Source organism: Schistocerca cancellata, chromosome 1, assembly GCF_023864275.1.
Source record: "Schistocerca cancellata isolate TAMUIC-IGC-003103 chromosome 1, iqSchCanc2.1, whole genome shotgun sequence".
Lineage (NCBI taxonomy): Eukaryota > Metazoa > Arthropoda > Insecta > Orthoptera > Acrididae > Schistocerca > Schistocerca cancellata.
Genome location: NC_064626.1, coordinates 1,151,679,158 through 1,151,697,931, shown reverse-complemented (window position 1 = coordinate 1,151,697,931; position 18,774 = coordinate 1,151,679,158). Strand labels below are relative to the sequence as shown.

General features: G+C 41.7%; 1 protein-coding gene across 1 annotated transcript in view; it reads right to left on the bottom strand.

Annotated features, from left to right (window-relative positions):
• LOC126136259 (opsin, ultraviolet-sensitive-like) overlaps window positions 1–18,774 on the bottom strand; it is a 185,807-nt gene that overhangs the window by 136,122 nt on the left and 30,911 nt on the right. Inside the window, exon 2 of the mRNA XM_049915205.1 lies at window positions 14,115–14,245. Coding sequence (XP_049771162.1) covers window positions 14,115–14,245 — 131 coding nt within the window. The remainder of the gene's footprint in view (window positions 1–14,114; window positions 14,246–18,774) is intronic.

Below are 18,774 nucleotides of genomic sequence, written 5' to 3'. Positions count from 1 at the left end.
AATCTGATTCGATTCGGGGCCGTCGCACCTCCCAATCCTGGAAGGGGCGCTGTAACACGCACGGCTATCCGGGCGGGTCTCACACAGTAAGCTTCGAAGTAAGAAACTGCGCGTGTCTCTCGAGGCGATGTAACGCTCAGAGTAAAAGCCATCTAGAATATATCCATCCAGTATTTGAGGATGAGAGCACATAGTGACTTACAACAACGTTTAGACGCAAATTCAAACCTTTCCAAAACTTTTCCTGACACCCTCCACTAAATGATAAAAAGGAAGAAAGTAGATTGCTGATGTGCCGTGGCGGCTGGCGCTAGGGCGTTCGACTTGCATCGCTGATATCGATATTCGTCTGTCTTGCTATCTCTGACTGCTCCCCCGGCGGTTTTCTGGCTGAACGTGTGACGGGTGAATCTCCGGTCGGCGTTCAACGAGCCAACTTGTGTTGAAAACAAGCCCGCGTCCCTAACCTTGGTGCATGGGCCTCGCCGTGCTCGCCGTCCTTGTCTTTCGGCGCGCGAAGGATGTGCGGTGCCGATCACTGGGCGCCATGACGTGCAAAATTGCGGTGGGTTCGTTGTCTCATGCTGAACAGCTTCTCAGCTCATAATTTGCAAACTCCAAGTTACGTATGACTTTTATTCTGTGTTCAATCAACAAGATTGTTGAAACTTATGGTGGCATGGGTAGCTGTCGGAGATGGTTCTGAACTTGGTTCCGCAGTGGCTATTTTAAGGAGGCTGATGTTACTCATTCCGTTTCTGTTTAATTCGTGGCGCGTGTGTTTTAAGTGGTTTTCATGCAAATTTTAACTTTTTTTAGCGCGTATTGCCAGCTTTGGGACTGGCTGTGGTTGCGTACGTGCCCGGCAGCCGTAGAGTTGATGGTTTAACCATTTGACACGGCAGCATTTGGTATGTTTACTTAATGTTGAAAGTGCCTTAAGGCAACTGGAAGTGATCTCTAAAGTTTCCCGCTAATTTACTGGGAGACGGTGTAGTGGGACGCGAAATGGAAGCGTCACCCATCCACCAGTGTCAGCCCAGCTTGGAGGTGAATATAAGTTTAATTTAGTTTTGTTTATGTATTTTTGTAATATTTTGTAATGGTTGTGAATTGTCTAAAGTTTTGTATTTTTTTATGTTTCATGTACGGAGAGGGCGGCGCAACGAACGGAGACGAGCATCTTCGCTGCCGGGACCAGAGAGAAAATTGCTGGCCACTATACGTCGCGGGTCGACAGCCAAAGAGCAACAGAAGATCCTGGAACCGAGTTGTTGCGTCGTGATTCTAAAAATTGATAAATGAGAATTTGTAATGTTTTGTACAACAATGATATCATAGGAAGTTTAATCTTATTGAAAATGTTTAGTTTTGTCTCGTCAAGGCTCAGGTTCACGTCTGTAGGCAGGAAGATAATAAACTAGTGGATGCTACTAAAATTGAAATACGTGTTCTGAGGATTTATTTATGAAGAATTATGTGAATGAATTCATAATATATTTGACAAAATTATTGAATTTTGACAGCGTTCATCGCAACTTTGAATCTCAGAAGTTTATCCAATGTGTCGTTCTAATATCGATTAAATCAGATAACGTGTATCAATATAATTTCTGAGGAGAAACAAACGACATCTAAAATTGAAAAAGTTTACGCAAACCAGTTGGCCCGAGTGACGTAATTCTGTGCAAACGATTCAAATGATGTTTTACAGTTTCGTTCAAGAACCATTCTGAGACAATTTAAAAAGAATATAAATAATTTTGAAGTGGGTTGTAACTGACGTAGGTGACGGAGTCTACACATGGTCATATGTCGAAAGAAAATCATTTATAAAGAACTTACGTCGTTACACTACAACGGGTAATGTTAGAGTATTGCTCCGTAAGACTATTGGGGGTGTGCTTATTATTTATTCCAGTGTGGCTGTAATTTGACATTGTTTTCATTGCAATCTATTTGTGCTGCAGGCCATTTGTTAAGACTGCTTGTTCCCTGACGTCGGCGCGGTTATGGATTGTCAGGACCGCTCATTGTGATGCCGGTCGGAGTATATATAAATATACGCCACCTGCTATGTGACCCTGTGCACAAGCCGTGGTCAGTGAACTCTTGTATTGTCTGCCGGGTGTAGCGTTATTGCTTCCAAACACTGCTATGGGCCCTGAAGCTGTTCGCTAAAGTTAAGTGCAATTTGGGAATCATTCTGAGTCATTATGTCAGTTAAGTGAGGCCCTCCCGTTATAATATTAGCGTTTCTGTAAGTTATTTTACTGGTTGAGTTATTAGTAGCTATTCTTATTTAACACCTATTTTAATCATTTGTGTATCTTTAATGAACATGCAACTGGTTATTATTTCTGTGTGCAAGTTTTGCGACCGTGGTTGGCCCACCTTGTATTTTTAGTATAAGCATGTTTCACTGTAGACCTCTATGTGGGCAGTTCAATTTTATTAAGCTTTAAGATCTCTTGTTGTTTTTGAAGTTATGGTATTGTATGGCTGTGTAACTTTGGATGCAAGTGTATAATGTTATTAGTCTTTTGAGATATGGTTAAACAAGAACGATTGTTTGAGATTGATTATTCACGGTGCCTACTATCAATGATTTTGGTTGCGGACGCAAAATAATATGATTCTTACTCGTGTTTATGTAATTGAATTAAAGTGAAGATTTGTATATTGCATCAGTAAGAGGCCAAATGTGCGAATTGAAGTTTATAATAAAATTTGTTTTGAGTCAAATTAAAATTGTACAATAATCACAAGCTTGGCCATCACCAGTGATTCCGGGCTTCCTATCTCCTTTAAATAACTGTGGTGAGATTGTAATTTTGATCTAAAGAATTGAGTAGTGCTACGGATCAGCTGACTTCATTTTCGCTGTTGGTGCATTAAAAATTCAGCATCAGCCGTGATGTTTTAATTCATTACTTACATACTACGAACTCTGTTCACAACACATTTTTCAGACGGTTTCCACGTGCCGAATGTATCAGCAAAATAATATCGCCGAACGGCACATAGTTCAAGACACATGACATCATAAACATCGGGATGCGTTAGAAACTAGCTTCTCTTGGTTTCGCCTTTTTCATTAGTTTACGGGTCATTAATCTGATACTGACAATACCAAAATAATTACCGTTGTGCACCTTCAGCAATAAAAGTGTTGCATTCCTTACGTCAAATATTTAACGCATTACCTCATTTGTGAAGTAATCAGACCCAGAAGCTGTTTTACACGAGGGAATTAGAATCCTTGAATCGGTGGCGGGTGATTGTTTGGCATATCAGAAGCATGGTTCACTGCTTGGGTCTTTTGATGTTTATTGTGCAGTGCAGTGTAGTGTATCTGCGTCACTATCAGTATATACGGAATAAAAAGGAAGGAGATTGCGAAACCCGATGTTTGCACAAAGGCCATTGTGTCAAGAAGCACTGGGGACACTTTTACCGGTGTGAAGTAAGTAACAATATGTAATTTTGTAATAAGGAAATTTATGAAAGGCTGCTGCTGAAATATTTCAGGAAGTCAATGATCTTTCCAGGGTCACTGTTAGAATACGGTACTTCAGTAAATGTGACCACTTTAGAAATTTGAAACTCACGCTCGAAGGTTTCATAGATCAATTTGTCATGGAGTCAAAAATTAGGCAATTCAGTGACGCATCCTTAAATAACTATAAAATCTAATTTTTGATGGGGTAACAAAACGATGTTCCAAACATTTGAGTGTCAGTTTAAAATTATTAAACCGGTCACATAAAAAACTATCGTAACTGTGGTCCTTAAATGGTAATTAATTACCTTACTGAAATATTTCAGCAGCGTCAACGCGACGAGCGGGTAATTTGGACATGTCGAACAAGTCGTTAACTTTACGTACATCAACTTTTATGTACATGAACCGTTACTCGAGCACGAACATGACCTTCAAATTATTTTCACGGACATTTTGTCCCGTAAATAAATAAAATAATTATTTAAATAAAAACGAATTTTTAAAATGAACCGTTTTTAAATCAGACTAAAAACTGTAAAATAATTTCTTCAAGCCTCCTACACAGATTCCTAACCTCACACAGATAGCCCAGATAATTTGTGATTATGATTTTTAGTAGCTAGGAAAATTGTTGTAAGATCTAAAACGAAGAAGTAGGTCACATACAATAGACAATAATAAGGAAGTGAACTATTCATGTATCAATTAGTAAGCAGTGTAAAGGTAAGAAGATTGGTTGATTGGTTGATCTGGGGGAGGGGGACGAAACAATGAGGTCATCAGTCCAATCTGATTAGGGAAGGAACCATACCAGTACTTGCCTGAAGCGATTTAGTGAAATCACAGAAAACCTAAATCAGAATGGCCAGACGCGGGATTGAAACGTCATCCTCCCGAATGCGAGTCCAGAAATGAGAAGGACTATTCATGCATCAATTATATATTGCCTGCCCCCAACGTTTTTCGTTGTAAGTCTTGGAAGTATTTTCGTAACTATTTAAAATATACAGTTACAAATTCTGAGGACAACCTGTATGAGGTTAGAAATCTGTGGAGCCAGGGGAAAATTTTTTTATGCTTTCTAGTCAGATTTAAATAAGTAGTACACTGTAAACTTATTCTTATTTTCCAATCTTGTATGTGTATGAAATTCTTCAATAAATCACAAGCTTTTTGATGAGATTACAACAGACAGATTTAAATTTCAGGCTTCTTTCAGTTTCCCTTCACCTGACTCAACCAAGATATTGCTTCCTCCCACATATAGGTTGCGAAAAGTCTGCGAAAGTAAACATTAGAAAGATTCGAGCTCACACAGTGGCTCATTAGCAGCTGTTCTTCGCAAAAACCATTCGGGACTGGAATGTAAAAAGGGCGAATAACAGCTGTATACAAAGTACCCTCCACAACACACCAGACAAGAAAACGAGTTGATAATTCATTGTTATCCAGTTCTGACTTATGTTGAAAGTCTCAAGTTTCTAGCTCACCAGGAAATGACAATTAAAACAAAGTACCCTCCGCCACATACAAGAGAAGAAAGCATTACTACACTGTCATCGAGCTCTGAACTATGTTTAAAGTTGCAGATCTCTAGCCCATCAGGAAGTGAGTGTAAAATGAAGTGCAAAATTTGTACTGAACAGACAAACAGACAAGAAAACAATATCCATCTCCTTTCCTACTCGGATCTGCGTATTGGTTTACTTTACAGGTTACCGGTCAGTTTTGGAAAAAACTGACACGTAACAGTAGGCAAACCCTCGGATTACCGTTCTGTACTCTTTCGCTGCACTGGCTACTGCCTGGAAACTAGGCTACCTCAAATAGCTCATGCCTCCCCCCAACTACACCAAAAATGCTATTTTTTTCTAAATGTTTGTCCACCTGAAGCTTCCATCCTGTCACATTCATTTCTGACAGAGACTTGCCTATTCCATGAATATGGACGAAAAAGGTGATGACGGGCAGGCATGGTCCCCTTGTAAGTCACCAGTAGCTCTTACACCCCTACAGGTTTCAGTAAGAGTGACTAGTCGAAGAGGATGAAGTAACTGCAGCGTCACGCTTCTCAGACTACATCGGGAAGGAAGAAAGGTAGGAAGGAAGCCGGTGTATCACTGATGCAACAGCAGCGCCTTGATTTCAAATGCATGCAACCCGCAACATTATCCTCGTATTCGCTCCATCTCTGATCTGCATCCAGACGCTTGCACTCAGGGCCTTTCCTTACCACCACCACTGGCTGGCAGGCAGCAACCAGCCACACAGTAAAAACATTCACAAGGGGAAGGTCTCAATCCGTTTGGCTCATATTTGGCAGATCACTTGTGTACAGCCTAAAATGAGACCCCTCAACATACATCTGCAACACATGTTTTCCTAAAAATCGAGGAAAAAAAAATTTCTTGACTACTGTTTATGTACCGTTAAGGTCACTGCCGTGTAATGAAAGCAGTAGTAATATGAGGTTAAAGGCAGTAAATAACTCAATTACGATTGATAACAAGGTAGATAAATAAATTTCTCAAATGATCTGGGTTAGCAAAGAATTAAAATTTTAAGCCTCTTAAGACGAAAACAATTCTGAGTAAGGGTGCTGTGAAGACAAGCATTCAAAGCGTTTTATCACATAATGGAGAAAAACGTACCCTTGTCACAGTTGTTACTGTACATAAAACAATGCAGATATAATTAAATTTTCATTGAGACATATGTGTCTCAACTTTATTTGTCTACAATAATGATGGAAGCTGAAGAAATGAATTAAAATTTGTGGTGGGGGTGAGACTTGAACCAGAGTCTTCTTGCTTACTTTTTTAATTTTTTAAAATTGATCTCGTTTTGTTTGTTATGGTTCGTTGCATTTGTTTGTGGGCGGATGCCCAATGACACCCATTCAGGTTCCTCATTGACCTATTCACTCAATTTTTTTATTTTTACATGTTGTCTCAAGTTCTCCTGTGTTTACAAGGAACAAATGATTAATTTGGTTCTAAGAGGATACGAGAGGTTCATTGTTTGAGCTACTTGTTAAAAAGTGTTTATGACACTGCCTTCAAATGTAGTAAAATAAAAAAAATAAATTTACAAAACAAATTTTGAAAGGTAGGGGACGAGGTACTGCTGGAAGTAAACTTGTGAGGAGGGGTTGTGAGTCGTGCTTGGGTAGCTCACCTGCTAGAGCACTTGTTTCTGAAAGACAAATGTCGTGATTTCGAGTCTTGGTCCAGCACACGTTTTAATCTGCCAGGAAGTTATAAATTTTGATAACATTTTAAAGCCATATGTTGCTGATAACAAGTGTTGTCTGATATTGGATTCCTTGCATGGACAAAATAATTCCGTCATGTATGATAGCATGTTTACACACTGAAGCCCTAAGCAAACTGGTATAGATATGTCTATTCAAATACAGAGATATGTAAACTGGTAGAATACAGCCCTGCCGTCGGCATCGCCTATATAAGACAACAAGACTCTGGCACAGTTGTTACATCGGTTACTGCTGCTAGAATGGCAGGTTATCAAAATTTAAGTGAGTTTGAACGTGGTGTTATAGTCGGCGCACGAGCGATGCGACACAACATCTCCGAGGTAGCGATGAAGTGGGGATTTTCCCGTAAGACCATTTCACGAGTGTACCGTGAATACCAGGAATCCGGTAAAACATCAAATTTCGACATCGCTGCGGCCGGAAAAAGTTCCTGCCAGAACGGAACCAATGACGACTAAAGAGAATCGTTCAACTTGACAGAAGTGTACCCGTTCCGGAACTTGCTGCAGATTTCAGTGCTGGGTTATCAACAAGCGTAAGCGTGCGAACCATTCAACGAAACATCATCGATATGCACTTTCAGAGCCGAAGGACCACTAGTGTACCCTTGGTGACTGCACGACACAAAGCTTTACGCCTCGCCTGGGCCCGTCAACACCGACATTGGACAGTTGATGACTGGAAACATGTTGCTTGGTCGGACGATTCTCGTTTCAGATTGTACCGAGCGGATGGACGTGTACAGGTATAGAGGCAACCTCATGAATTCATGGACCCTGCGTGTCAGCAGGGGACTGTTCAAGATGGTGGAGGCTCAGTAATGGTGTGGGGCGTGTGCTGTTGGAGTGATATGGGAGCCCTGAAACGTCTGGATACGACTCTACCAGGCGACACGTACGTAAGCATCCTGTCTGATCACCTGCAATCCATTCAAGTCGATTGTGCATTCCGACAGACTTGGACAATTCCAGCAGGACAATGCGAGTCAGCGGATTCGTAAGTTAGAATTAATACCGCCAAACTGCAGTCCTGTGTGCCAGCCATGTCATGTTTATTTTTATCGGCAAGTTAAAGTTTTAATTTCGAGGCTTCATATTAGCAGTATGCTTCTAGAAATCCATCGGGAGCTGCACAACCATGTGGATGTAACAACGATTCGCAGCACAAATTACGATCAACTTTTAGCACCATTTTTTCAGGAAATGTTGTTGTATGCGTGATATGCATCAAAATTAACTGCCGAAAATAAATATTTTTAAATGTGAACCAAGTCTGTTTTCCGAGAGATTTGTTTGCCTACCTTGTTTTTATTTCTTTATGATTTACCGACTTATTAACCTGTCCGCCCCCTGTAGCTGAGTGGTCAGCACTATAGAATGTCAATCCTAAGGGCCCGGCTTCGATTCTCGGCTGGGTCGGAGATTTTCTCCTCTCAGGGACTGGCTGTTGTCCTAATCATCATCATTTCATCCCCATCGGCGCGCAAGTCGCCGAGGTGGCATCAAATTGAAAGACTTGCACCCGGTGAACGGTCTACCCGACCGGAGGCCCTAGTCACACGACATTTACGTTTATTTTACTCATTAACCTCTTCCTACTGCTATCAATTGCGAAACGAAAAATATGCAAATGAAAAATATTAATGTACTTGGCAGTTGAACACAGGTTCTCTGCCCCCGGGCAAAATGCCATGGTCGCTGCGTTTTCGTTGTACGGCGTTTACCGTATAGGTATATAAGCGGCCGTCAAGAAAGTTTCTTATGCCGGTCCCGTATATGATGATGAAAAGAGCTCAGTTTTCAATTCACTGTGTCGATGTGTCGATTCCGCGACATGAAGATTAGGGGTGGTTTTCTAAATAAAAATAAAATAAATACAATTTCATCACTGGATTATGTCGCATTGCACCGACGGTAGGTCGTTTGGTATAAGCTTCAGCGTTCCTACAAAGTGTGTAAGTTGTTTACTGTAAATGAAAAATCTAAATATTAATTTCCTATTCTTAGTTACGTGTCTGAAAGCGCTCAATGTAGAATCTTGTGGTATCTGCATAATTTTGACGCTAACATTTCAGATACACAACGTAATGAATTGGTTCAAATAGCTCTGAGCACTACGGGACTCAACATCGGTGGTCATCAGTCCCCTAGAACGTAGAACTACTTAAACCTAACTAACCTAAGGACATCACACACATCCATGCCCGAGGCAGGATTCGAACCTGCGACCGTAGCGGTCACGCGGTTCCAGACTGAAGCGCCTAGAACCGCACGGCCACACCGGCCGGCGCGTAATGAATTAAACAGTAAATTGTTGATGACCACTAGTAAAAGCCGAAGAGGTAACTAATGCTCCGCTAATGTGACGCATAAAATGGAGATACTGACTACCATTGATAACATTTTACGAGGCATGTTCTTGAGAACTGCTTTACAAGCACGTAAAACTGTTACGACGCAGATTGGGAAGGAAGTTTTATATCCTCGAGAAGTCTTCGTTCGTCCTCGGTTTCGTTCGGTTTCGTTGCCGTAGCTACAAAAAACTAGCATATCGCTTACTCACGTGACTACCTGTCATCTTTCCACCCTTTGCGGTGTTACTCTGTGGCCCTATCCTCTTTGCCGCCTGACAGAAGCTGCCAGTCAGACTTGCTTTTCACTGATGAAACTCTTTTTTGTTTTTTATGGCAGCACACAACTAAGGCGTTCATCAAATCTCCCTACTCAGGGGAAGACGTGACCTTACGGCCGTCCAGACCTCGTTTGTCGGATGCGGGACCTCAAAGCATGCAGACAGTCCAGCTACAGTAGCTTCCCTCTTCTGAACTTCAGCTCTTTATCTCTCGGTAAGGAGAAGTTTCTCGACCTTCGGAAGTTTTAGTTATGAGCTGGACGTATATCTGAAGCAAATTTATCGCCAGTTGCTAACCTGCAAAACCGAAGTCACAAACAGCTATTTGTCAGGAGCTCACCCCGTTTGTCTCTCCCCCTCACCCTTCCCCCTTCTCTCCCTCTTTTTCACACACACACACACAGACACACCCACTTGGGGGAAAGAAAAACTTAAACAATTACTTTGCGTACCATTACGGTCGCAAGAAATATATGGTCATATTGGTAGTACTTCACAGATGCAACGTAGTTACATAAGATTACCACTTCCATGCATGTTCATTGGCACTAACGAAGCAGTGTAGAATCTAGTAGTGAAAGTACGCAATTTTCCCCAAGGCGACCGTTTGTAGAGCCATTTTGTATTCAGGTGTTATGTTTCCCAATTGCACCTGTAAAAATAACACTACGATAAGATATTTTTTTCTCATTTACCTATACTTTCTCCTTTTCTGCTTTCTTTTATTAGTACTTTGGAATATTTAATATAGTATGGATTTTGTAACTTTGTTTCATTGTGGAACTTCGTTTCTGTATACCTTATGGAATTACTAGTTTTATTTTGTCTGATGTTGCGTGTTTTCACATTTATGAACATACGATGGTTGCCCAGAAAGTATTGCACCGATTTTTTTTTCTCAGTCGAAAACAATGATATGAATGGGAAACGCTGCGTGGGTATTATTTGAAGGCTTCTGAGTGAGTGCGCCAAGTTTCCGTCACTCCCGACAGATAGCGCAGCTGTTTCAAAATGGCATTTATGGGTGATGTACGTTACAAGTAATGTGCCATCATTGAATTTCTCACTGCAGAGAAAGAAACTGTGGGGAATATTCACGAACGCTTGTGCAAAGTCTGTGGAGCATCTGCTGTCGAGAGAAGTACAGTTAGTCGTTGGGCACGGAGGGTGAGAACGTTAGTCAGTGGCAACTGATACAAAATTTTACCAGTGTGTTATAATGTGGTGACTTACTTCTTTCGACTTACAGGACAGTAATCGTAAGTAGATTTACATATTAAAATTATGTATATAAACTGAACTGTCCGAATATCTTTAAATTTTGTAATTAATTGTTTAACATTGTGAGAAATAAAATAAAATTAAAGAGAATATGGAAGCAGCGGGACTCAATTTGCAACTGACAAATTGCAACTCAGTACTCTTAATCACTGGGCTACAAAGCTGATATGTGAGCTGCTGCTCATAAATTCTTTATACTCTACTTCCAAATGTCTAGAGAGTGTTCAACCTTTTGCCACCGCTCGCTCAGGTGAAATATTCTAGGAACTTGAAAGGGGCATCAACTTGTTTCTACTCACATAGTTTTATTTTATCTACAGTTTCTGTCAACGGAATCAGTGGCCTTTTGGAAATCAACAAACATTTTTTGAATTCTGTAATTTGTGGCACATGATTGACTTCAGATGAAATATTTGTTTAGAGCACCATTTGCGCTTCGTAAAACCACCTAAATTACTCTCCAGTGTTATTTCTACTGTTTCGTATAATCTTTGAAAATATGTTGTATGAAACTGGTTGCAAAGAAATCCCACGCTAGTTGTTAACGTATTGTTTATTGACTTTCTTATGCAGTCAGTGTATCAAAGCCAACTTCCACTCTTGCGGAAGTTTTCTGTTTTCAAGGTTTTTTACAACGATTACGTTTAGCTCATTTTTTATTTTTGTCAGACACATTTCAAAAGTTCTGCTGTAATAGACTCTTCGCTCTGGACAACCACCCACAGCAGCAGTGGATACACAATCAGCAACTGTGAAAGGCGATAGAGAGCCCAATTCATTCTACGAGGAGGGTACCACAGGGATGCGGCATTAGCCATCGCTCTCTGTCCGGGATACTGGCCTCTGATCACTTCCATCCCTGTCTGATCTACACTGTGCAATAACTCAACGGTGATAGTACTGACAGCTGGGTATGGTTCTGTGAATTGTTTGAAGAAGCACACATCAGCGGAACTTTGAAGCTGATACTATCTTCAGTGGGGACGATAGTTTCCATTTGAACAGCAGAGTAAACAGACTTAATGCCATCTGCAGGGCAAACGATAATCCCCATTTCGCTGTCGATGTCTGCACTTGGATTAACCCTAGGTTAAATGTGTGATGTAGCGTACATGGGGACGCTCTCATTGCTCCCATATTTTATAATAGCACGCTGCTGCATGTTACAGACCTCATCTTGATGAAATGTTGCTACCCTATTTGGACATCTGCCTCTCGAACGGAGGCGTGGTGCTTTCTTCCAGCAAGGTGGCGCGCCCCTGCACTTTGGATCAAACCTCCGCAGACTCCTGGATGAGGTTCTATCTGGGTGTTGGATTGGTAGATGGGGTTCGATGGAATGGTCACCTAGGTCCCCCCTAGCTCACCAGACCTGATGCCACTGGACTTTCTCCTTTGGGAGCAACTCAACTCTATGGTGTACACCATCAAACCACCAACGCTAATTGACCTGCACGAGAATATCGCCAGGACCTATACAGAAATACCAATAGCGACAGTGTTCAGTCGTGTTCAAATGTATCACTTGCTGAGTTGGAACACCTTTTGAATTAGGCGTGTGAACAACTGACTAGGGTTGGCGGTTGCACTGTACTGTTAAGTTTCAAGTCGCATTGACCAATGATGTAACACGTAAATGTACTCGCAGTTGCGAATATGGACTACCATCAGCTGTATAATGTAATGACAACAATAAAAATTTATGCCGGACCGCGACACGAACCCAAATTTCCGGATAATCACGAGCGGTCGCCTTACCATTCGGCTATCCTACCACGACTCAGGCCTGCACCCAAACTTCTTTATGTCGTCAGCCATGTGTTCGTAACATTGTGTATATTCCCATACTGGGGAGACATTTTAATTGGAAGTTGCTTGCCTGGTATCGGCGGATAAATACTATGTTGCAGTGCCTGCCACAAATTTGCATTGTCATTCCATTATACAGCAGACGGTAGTCCATATTCGCAACTGTGAATACATTTCACGTCTTTAATCATGGCTGAAGTCACCCCAGCGCCTGTTCCTTCGGACGTGGACGCATGTCCGAAAAATGTTGCGTCATAATTTGGAATAACGCAGGCACTGCAATGTCGGATGATGTAACATTTTGTTTGTACGATTAAAGCACATCCGTAGCATGCTTTCGTCCGTTTGTAATTTCTCTCTCTCCACTAATTAAGACTTTGCCCCATAGGCCATGAAGTTTAGACTTTGGTCCAAGGGACAGGACTTTTGAATCGCCCTGTGTAGGGACTACAATCACTAGATGTTTGTTTGTAAGTGTTAACTATTTGAAAGAAGGTAATGTAATTGAATATTCAAATGTACTTAGATGCCATACGCTATAACAAAAACTAGATTAATCATGTTGTCAAGCAAACTACAAGTAATCATCTTCAGGCTGAAGCTCTTCTGTCCGTGTTTGCTTACAAATAAATTTGTTTTTGGAGGGTGTCCGCCTAGAGCAAAACGGAATCATTTCTTATACTACCCAGACGTATTTTGCTGAAGTTTCGTCATCAGTGGACTTTTATTTTCTTTGTATGAAACAGGAAAAGTGCTTTTTACTGCTTGCTCATATATAAAAATTTGTATTTACGAATTTATATATATGAGCAAGCTAAAAAGCATTTTTCCTGTTTCATACACTGATGATGGAACTTCAGCAAATATATATATATATATACAACAAAGAAGAAGAGAAATGCAGATCTGTATAGAATCATAGAAACAATCACAGACACAATAAGAAAAAGGAGATTAAAATTTTACGGTCATATGTACAGAATGAATGACAATAGGCTAACGAAGAAAATTTTTAACTTTATTTCCAAATTAAGAAACACCACGGGATGGCTGGAAATGACAAGGAAGGACTTGAGAACACTTTACTTCGCAGAAAAGATCTTACAGAACAGGAAACGTTTCGGGCCACTCATCGCTACTGCCAAGTTCCCTGTTCAAAAACGGAATTCACAACGTAGGAGGATGATGCCAAATGAGACGAGTCAGGCCATCAGCCAACGCATGAAGAAGTTGTGGCAAGATATAAAGAAAAAGATTGTACCCTTGTCTTAGGTTTTAAGCGGACTATAATTGGCCAAATTCTGTAATAAAATTATATATACAATGTTGTTGCCACATGCTGTGAATGTCCTGAATGTTTACATTTTGCATTACAAGTAGTTTGAAAACCCTTACCAGACGAAAGTACTTCCTTCTTTCCGAGATCAGCGCGACTGACACTGGACAGATCTGTCCAGTCGATGTCGTGAGACAGATTTGCCTGAGTAAAGGAAAGAGAAGAGGAAATCTGACCAGAGGGGCCGTTGAGGTCCGATGTATTAGGGCAGCCGGATGATGATTTCGCAGTTCGCACCCCGGGCTGGAGCAGGCGGCGATGTTGCGTCGGCTTACCTGGGACACCCAGAGCGGGCCCGCGGTGGACGCTGTTGTAGATGAAGACGACCAGGTTGAGCAGCAGCAGCAGGTCGCTGACGGCCAGGTTGGTCACCAGTACGTTGGCCGGAGTCCTCAGGGAGCGGCACCTGGAAGCAGCAGGGCAACAGGTCATGCTTTGTAAAAGTACTGCTAGTGCACACAGCTTCACTCGGGGAGTTGATACGAGATTGTGTGGTACTTGGAATAAAAGGCTAAACCTTAGAGTATAAGAGGTAAGAAACAGTATTATTGGAAACATATTCTAACTACACTACTGGCCATTAAAATTTGCTACACCACGAAGATGACGTGCTAAACATGCGAAATTTAACCGACAGGAAGAAGATGCTGTGATATGCAAATCATTAGCTTTCCAGAGCATTCACACAAGGTTGGCGCCGGTGGCGACACGTACAACGTGCTGACATGAGGAAAGTTTTCAGCCGATTTCTCGTACACAAACAGCAGTTGACCGGCGTTGCCTGGTGAAACGTTGTTCTGATGCCTCGTGTAAGGAGGAGAAATGCGTACCATCACGTTTCCGAATTTGATAAAGGTCGGATTGTAGCCAATCGCGATTGCGGTTTATCGTACCGCGACATTGCTGCTCGCGTTGGTCGAGATCCAATGACTGCTAGCAGAATATGGAATCGGTGGGTATAGGAGGGTAATACGTAACACCGTGCTGGATCCCAAAGGCCTCGTATCACTAGCAGTCGAGATGACAGGCATCTTATCCGCATGGCTGTAACGAATCGTGCAGCCACGTCTCGATCCCTGAGTCAACAGATGGGGACGTTTGTAAGACAACAACCATCTGCACAGACTGTTCGACGATGTTTGCAGCAGCATGGACTAACAGCTTGGAGACCATGGCTGCGGTTACCCTTGACGCTGCATCACAGACAGGAGCGCCTGCGATGGTGTACTCAACGACGAACCTGGGTGCACGAATGGTAAAATGTCATTTTTTCGGATGAATCCAGGTTTTGTTTACGGTGTCATGATGGTCGCATCCGTGTTTGGCAACATCGCGGTGAACGCACATTGGAAGTGTGAATTCGTTATCTCCATACTGGCGTATCACCCGGCGTGATGGTATTGGGTGCCATTGGTTACACGACTGGGTCACCACTTGTTCGCATTGACGGCACTTTGAACAGTGGAAGTTACATTTCAGATGTGTTACGACCCGTGGCTCTACCCCTTATTCGATCCCTGCGAAACCCTACATTTCAGCAGGATAATGCACGACCGCATGTTGCAGGTCCTGTACGGACCTTTCTGGATACAGAAAATGTTCGACTGCTGCCCTGACCAGCACATTCTCCAGATCTATCACCAATTGAAAACGTCTGGTCAATGGTGGCCGAGCAACTGGCTCGTCACAATACGCCAGTCACTACTCTTGATGAACTGTGGTATCGTGTTGAAACTGCATGGGCAGCTGTACCTGTTCACGCCATCCAAGCTATGTTTAACTCAATGCCCAGGCGTATCAAGGCCTTTATTACGCTGGGTACTGATTTATCAGGATCTATCCATCCAAACTCAATGCCCAGGCGTATCAAGGCCTTTATTACGGCCAGAGGTGGTTGATCTGGGTACTGATTTATCAGGATCTATCCATCCAGATTGCGTGAAAATGTAATCACATGTCAGTTCTAGTATAATATATTTATCCAATGAATGCCCGTTTATCATCTGCATTTCTTCTTGGTGTAGAAATTTTAATGGCCAGTAGTGTATTTAGACACTTCTCACACTTTAATTTTCGTTTATATGCAGTAACCGCATCACTTTGGCTACTAAAACTTCAATGTTTGCTTTTATTCACTCACTGCACTACTTTTTCGTTTCCTCTCTTCGTCACTGATAAGAAACTGACGTTCGCATCCACGAAGGGTCTTGCTTTATATACCCCTACAAATGGGCAGTCCCACCTGTGGCGAATTCAGATCATACAAAAAGGGCTTCGAATGGTCTACAATGTTCCAGAATGTTCGACAACATTCGAGAGTGTTCTAGAAAGTTCCACAGCGATCTGGGATGTTCCCGAACATTTTGGAATCTTCCCAAATATTCCAGACTATTCCCGAATATTTCACAACATCTTGGATTATTTTAGAACATTCCAGAATACTCTGGAATATTATGGAATACTCTTGAATAATTCGAGAGTTCTCTGGAATGTTTCTCAATGATCTGGGATGTTCCGGGATGCTTCCGAACATTCTGGAATCTTCATGGACATTCCAGACTATTCCCGAACATTCCACAGCATCTTGGAGTATTGTAGAACATTACAGAACACTCTGGAATGTTATGGAATGCTCTTGAATAATTCAAGAGTGTTCTGGAATGTTCCACAATGAGCTGGGATGTTCCGGGATGCTTCCGAACATTCTGGAATCTTCACGGACGTTCCAGACTATTCCCGAATATTCCAGAACATCCCAGATCATTGTAGAAAAACATTCCAGAACTTTCCGGAATGTTGTGGAATGCTCTTGAATGCTCTCGAATGTTCTAGAAATTTGTAGAGGGTGAAAATTCCCTGCCCTTATATCTTCAAAAGCACGCCCTTCGGGTAAAAACATGAACGTTATTCATGGTTAGGAGATAGAGAGCTACCGCACCGTAAGTCCCTTGATCGTACCGGTACCCGTTTCTGAGTTTCAGCGGCACGCACATTGCACACTTGCTTTTGTAATATATATTGATTACCAGTGTAAGTAAATCCGAATGTGTACTGATTTTGAACAACTATGACCTTTCATATACAAAGTTTTGACGCACCCATGAAATTTAGGAAAGCGATGTGAGTACAAAACGGAATTTAAGAAAATTACGTGAGTAGTTAAAACTTTTTTAAGAGGGCAGCAGTTATTAGTAGGCATATTTCCACTCAATAATGTCTCACGGAATAATTTTCTGGGTTAACTCATCACCTAGAAAGAAAGCATTGATTGTACAAAAGCGAGCAGTACGAATACGAGTAATACATAATGTTCATCCAAGCATGTCAAGTAGATACCCCGTCAAGGAGCTAGCCGTTTTAACTGCGCCATCACAATACGTATATTCGGTAATGAAATTCCTCATAAATAATCCAGCACAATCTGAGAAGAACAGAGATGGCCATACCGACAACAATAGAGGCAAAAGTGACCTTTCTTACCCACTGTTAAAACTGTCAGCTATTCAGAAACAATTTCAATATGTTCCAACAAAAATGTTTGAGCATTTTCCCAATAACACAAAATATCTGACGGATAGGGAACCAAGTTTGAAATCTAATTTAAAATCATTTCTCCTGCAGAAATCCTTCTACTACATTGATGCTTTTCTATTTTAAACTGTTGGCCAGTAAAAAAGAACTTGTTTTTAAGCTTAGTTGCATGAGTAGGACCAAAAATAATGTATTCATTAATGTTAGGATTTCTCACCTACAAAGGTAGAGCTGGCAGAGGCTACAAGTAAGATGGGGCTGGACGTTTTAGCTGTTAGTGACATTCGGGTAAGGGGTGAGAAAGAAGAGGAAGTGGGAGAATACAAGGTCTACCTGTCAGGAGTCAAAGCAGGAATAGCACAATGGGGTGTAGGGCTTTACATCAGGAAAGAAATGGAACGCAGCGTAGTTGCAATAAGGTATGTAAACGAACGACTGATGTGGATAGATTTGACAGTGTCTAGCAAGAAAATTAGGATTGTGTCAGTATATTCGCATTGTGAAGGGACAGATCAAGATAAGATGGATAGTTTTTATGAGGCACTCAGTGATGTAGTTGTTAGAGTAAAGGACAAGGACAGTGTTCTGCTCATGGGTGATTTTAACGCCAGGATTGGAAATCGAACAGAAGGGTATGAAAAGGTTATGGGTAAATTTGGAGAGGATATGGAGGCCAACAGGAACGGGAAACAACTCTTGGATTTCTGTGCCAGTATGGGCTTAGTAATCACAAACTCCTTTTTTAAACATAAGAACATTCACCGGTATACTTGGGAAGGCAGGGGAACCAGATCCGTCATTGACTATATAATAACAGATCAGGAATTCAGGAAGGCTATGAGGGACACACATGTATTCAGGGGATTCTTTGATGACACTGATCATTATTTAATCTGCAGCGAAATTGGGATTGTGAGGCCGAAAGTGCAGGAGGTCAGGTCCATATGTAGGAGGATAAGAGTGGAGAAACTTCAGGATAAGGAAATCAGGCACAAGTACATAACAGCGATCTCAGAAAGGTACCAGTTAGTTGAATGTAGTCAATTACAGTCATTGGAAAAGGAATGGACAAGGTACAGGGACACAGTACTAGAAGTGGCTGAAGAATGTCTTGGAACAGTAGTGTGTAAAAGTAGGATGAAGCAAACAGCTTGGTGGAATGATACAGTCAAGGCAGCCTGTAAAAGGAAAAAGAAGGCGTATCAAAAATGGCTACAGACCAGAACCCAGGTAGACAGAGAAAGTTATGTTGAAGAAAGAAACAAAGCCAAACAGATAATTGCAGCATCCAAGAAGAAATCGTGGGAAGACTTTGGAAACAGGTTGGAGACTATGGGTCAAGCTGCTGGAAAACCATTCTGGAGTGTAATTAGCAGTCTTCGAAAGGGAGGTAAGAAGGAAATG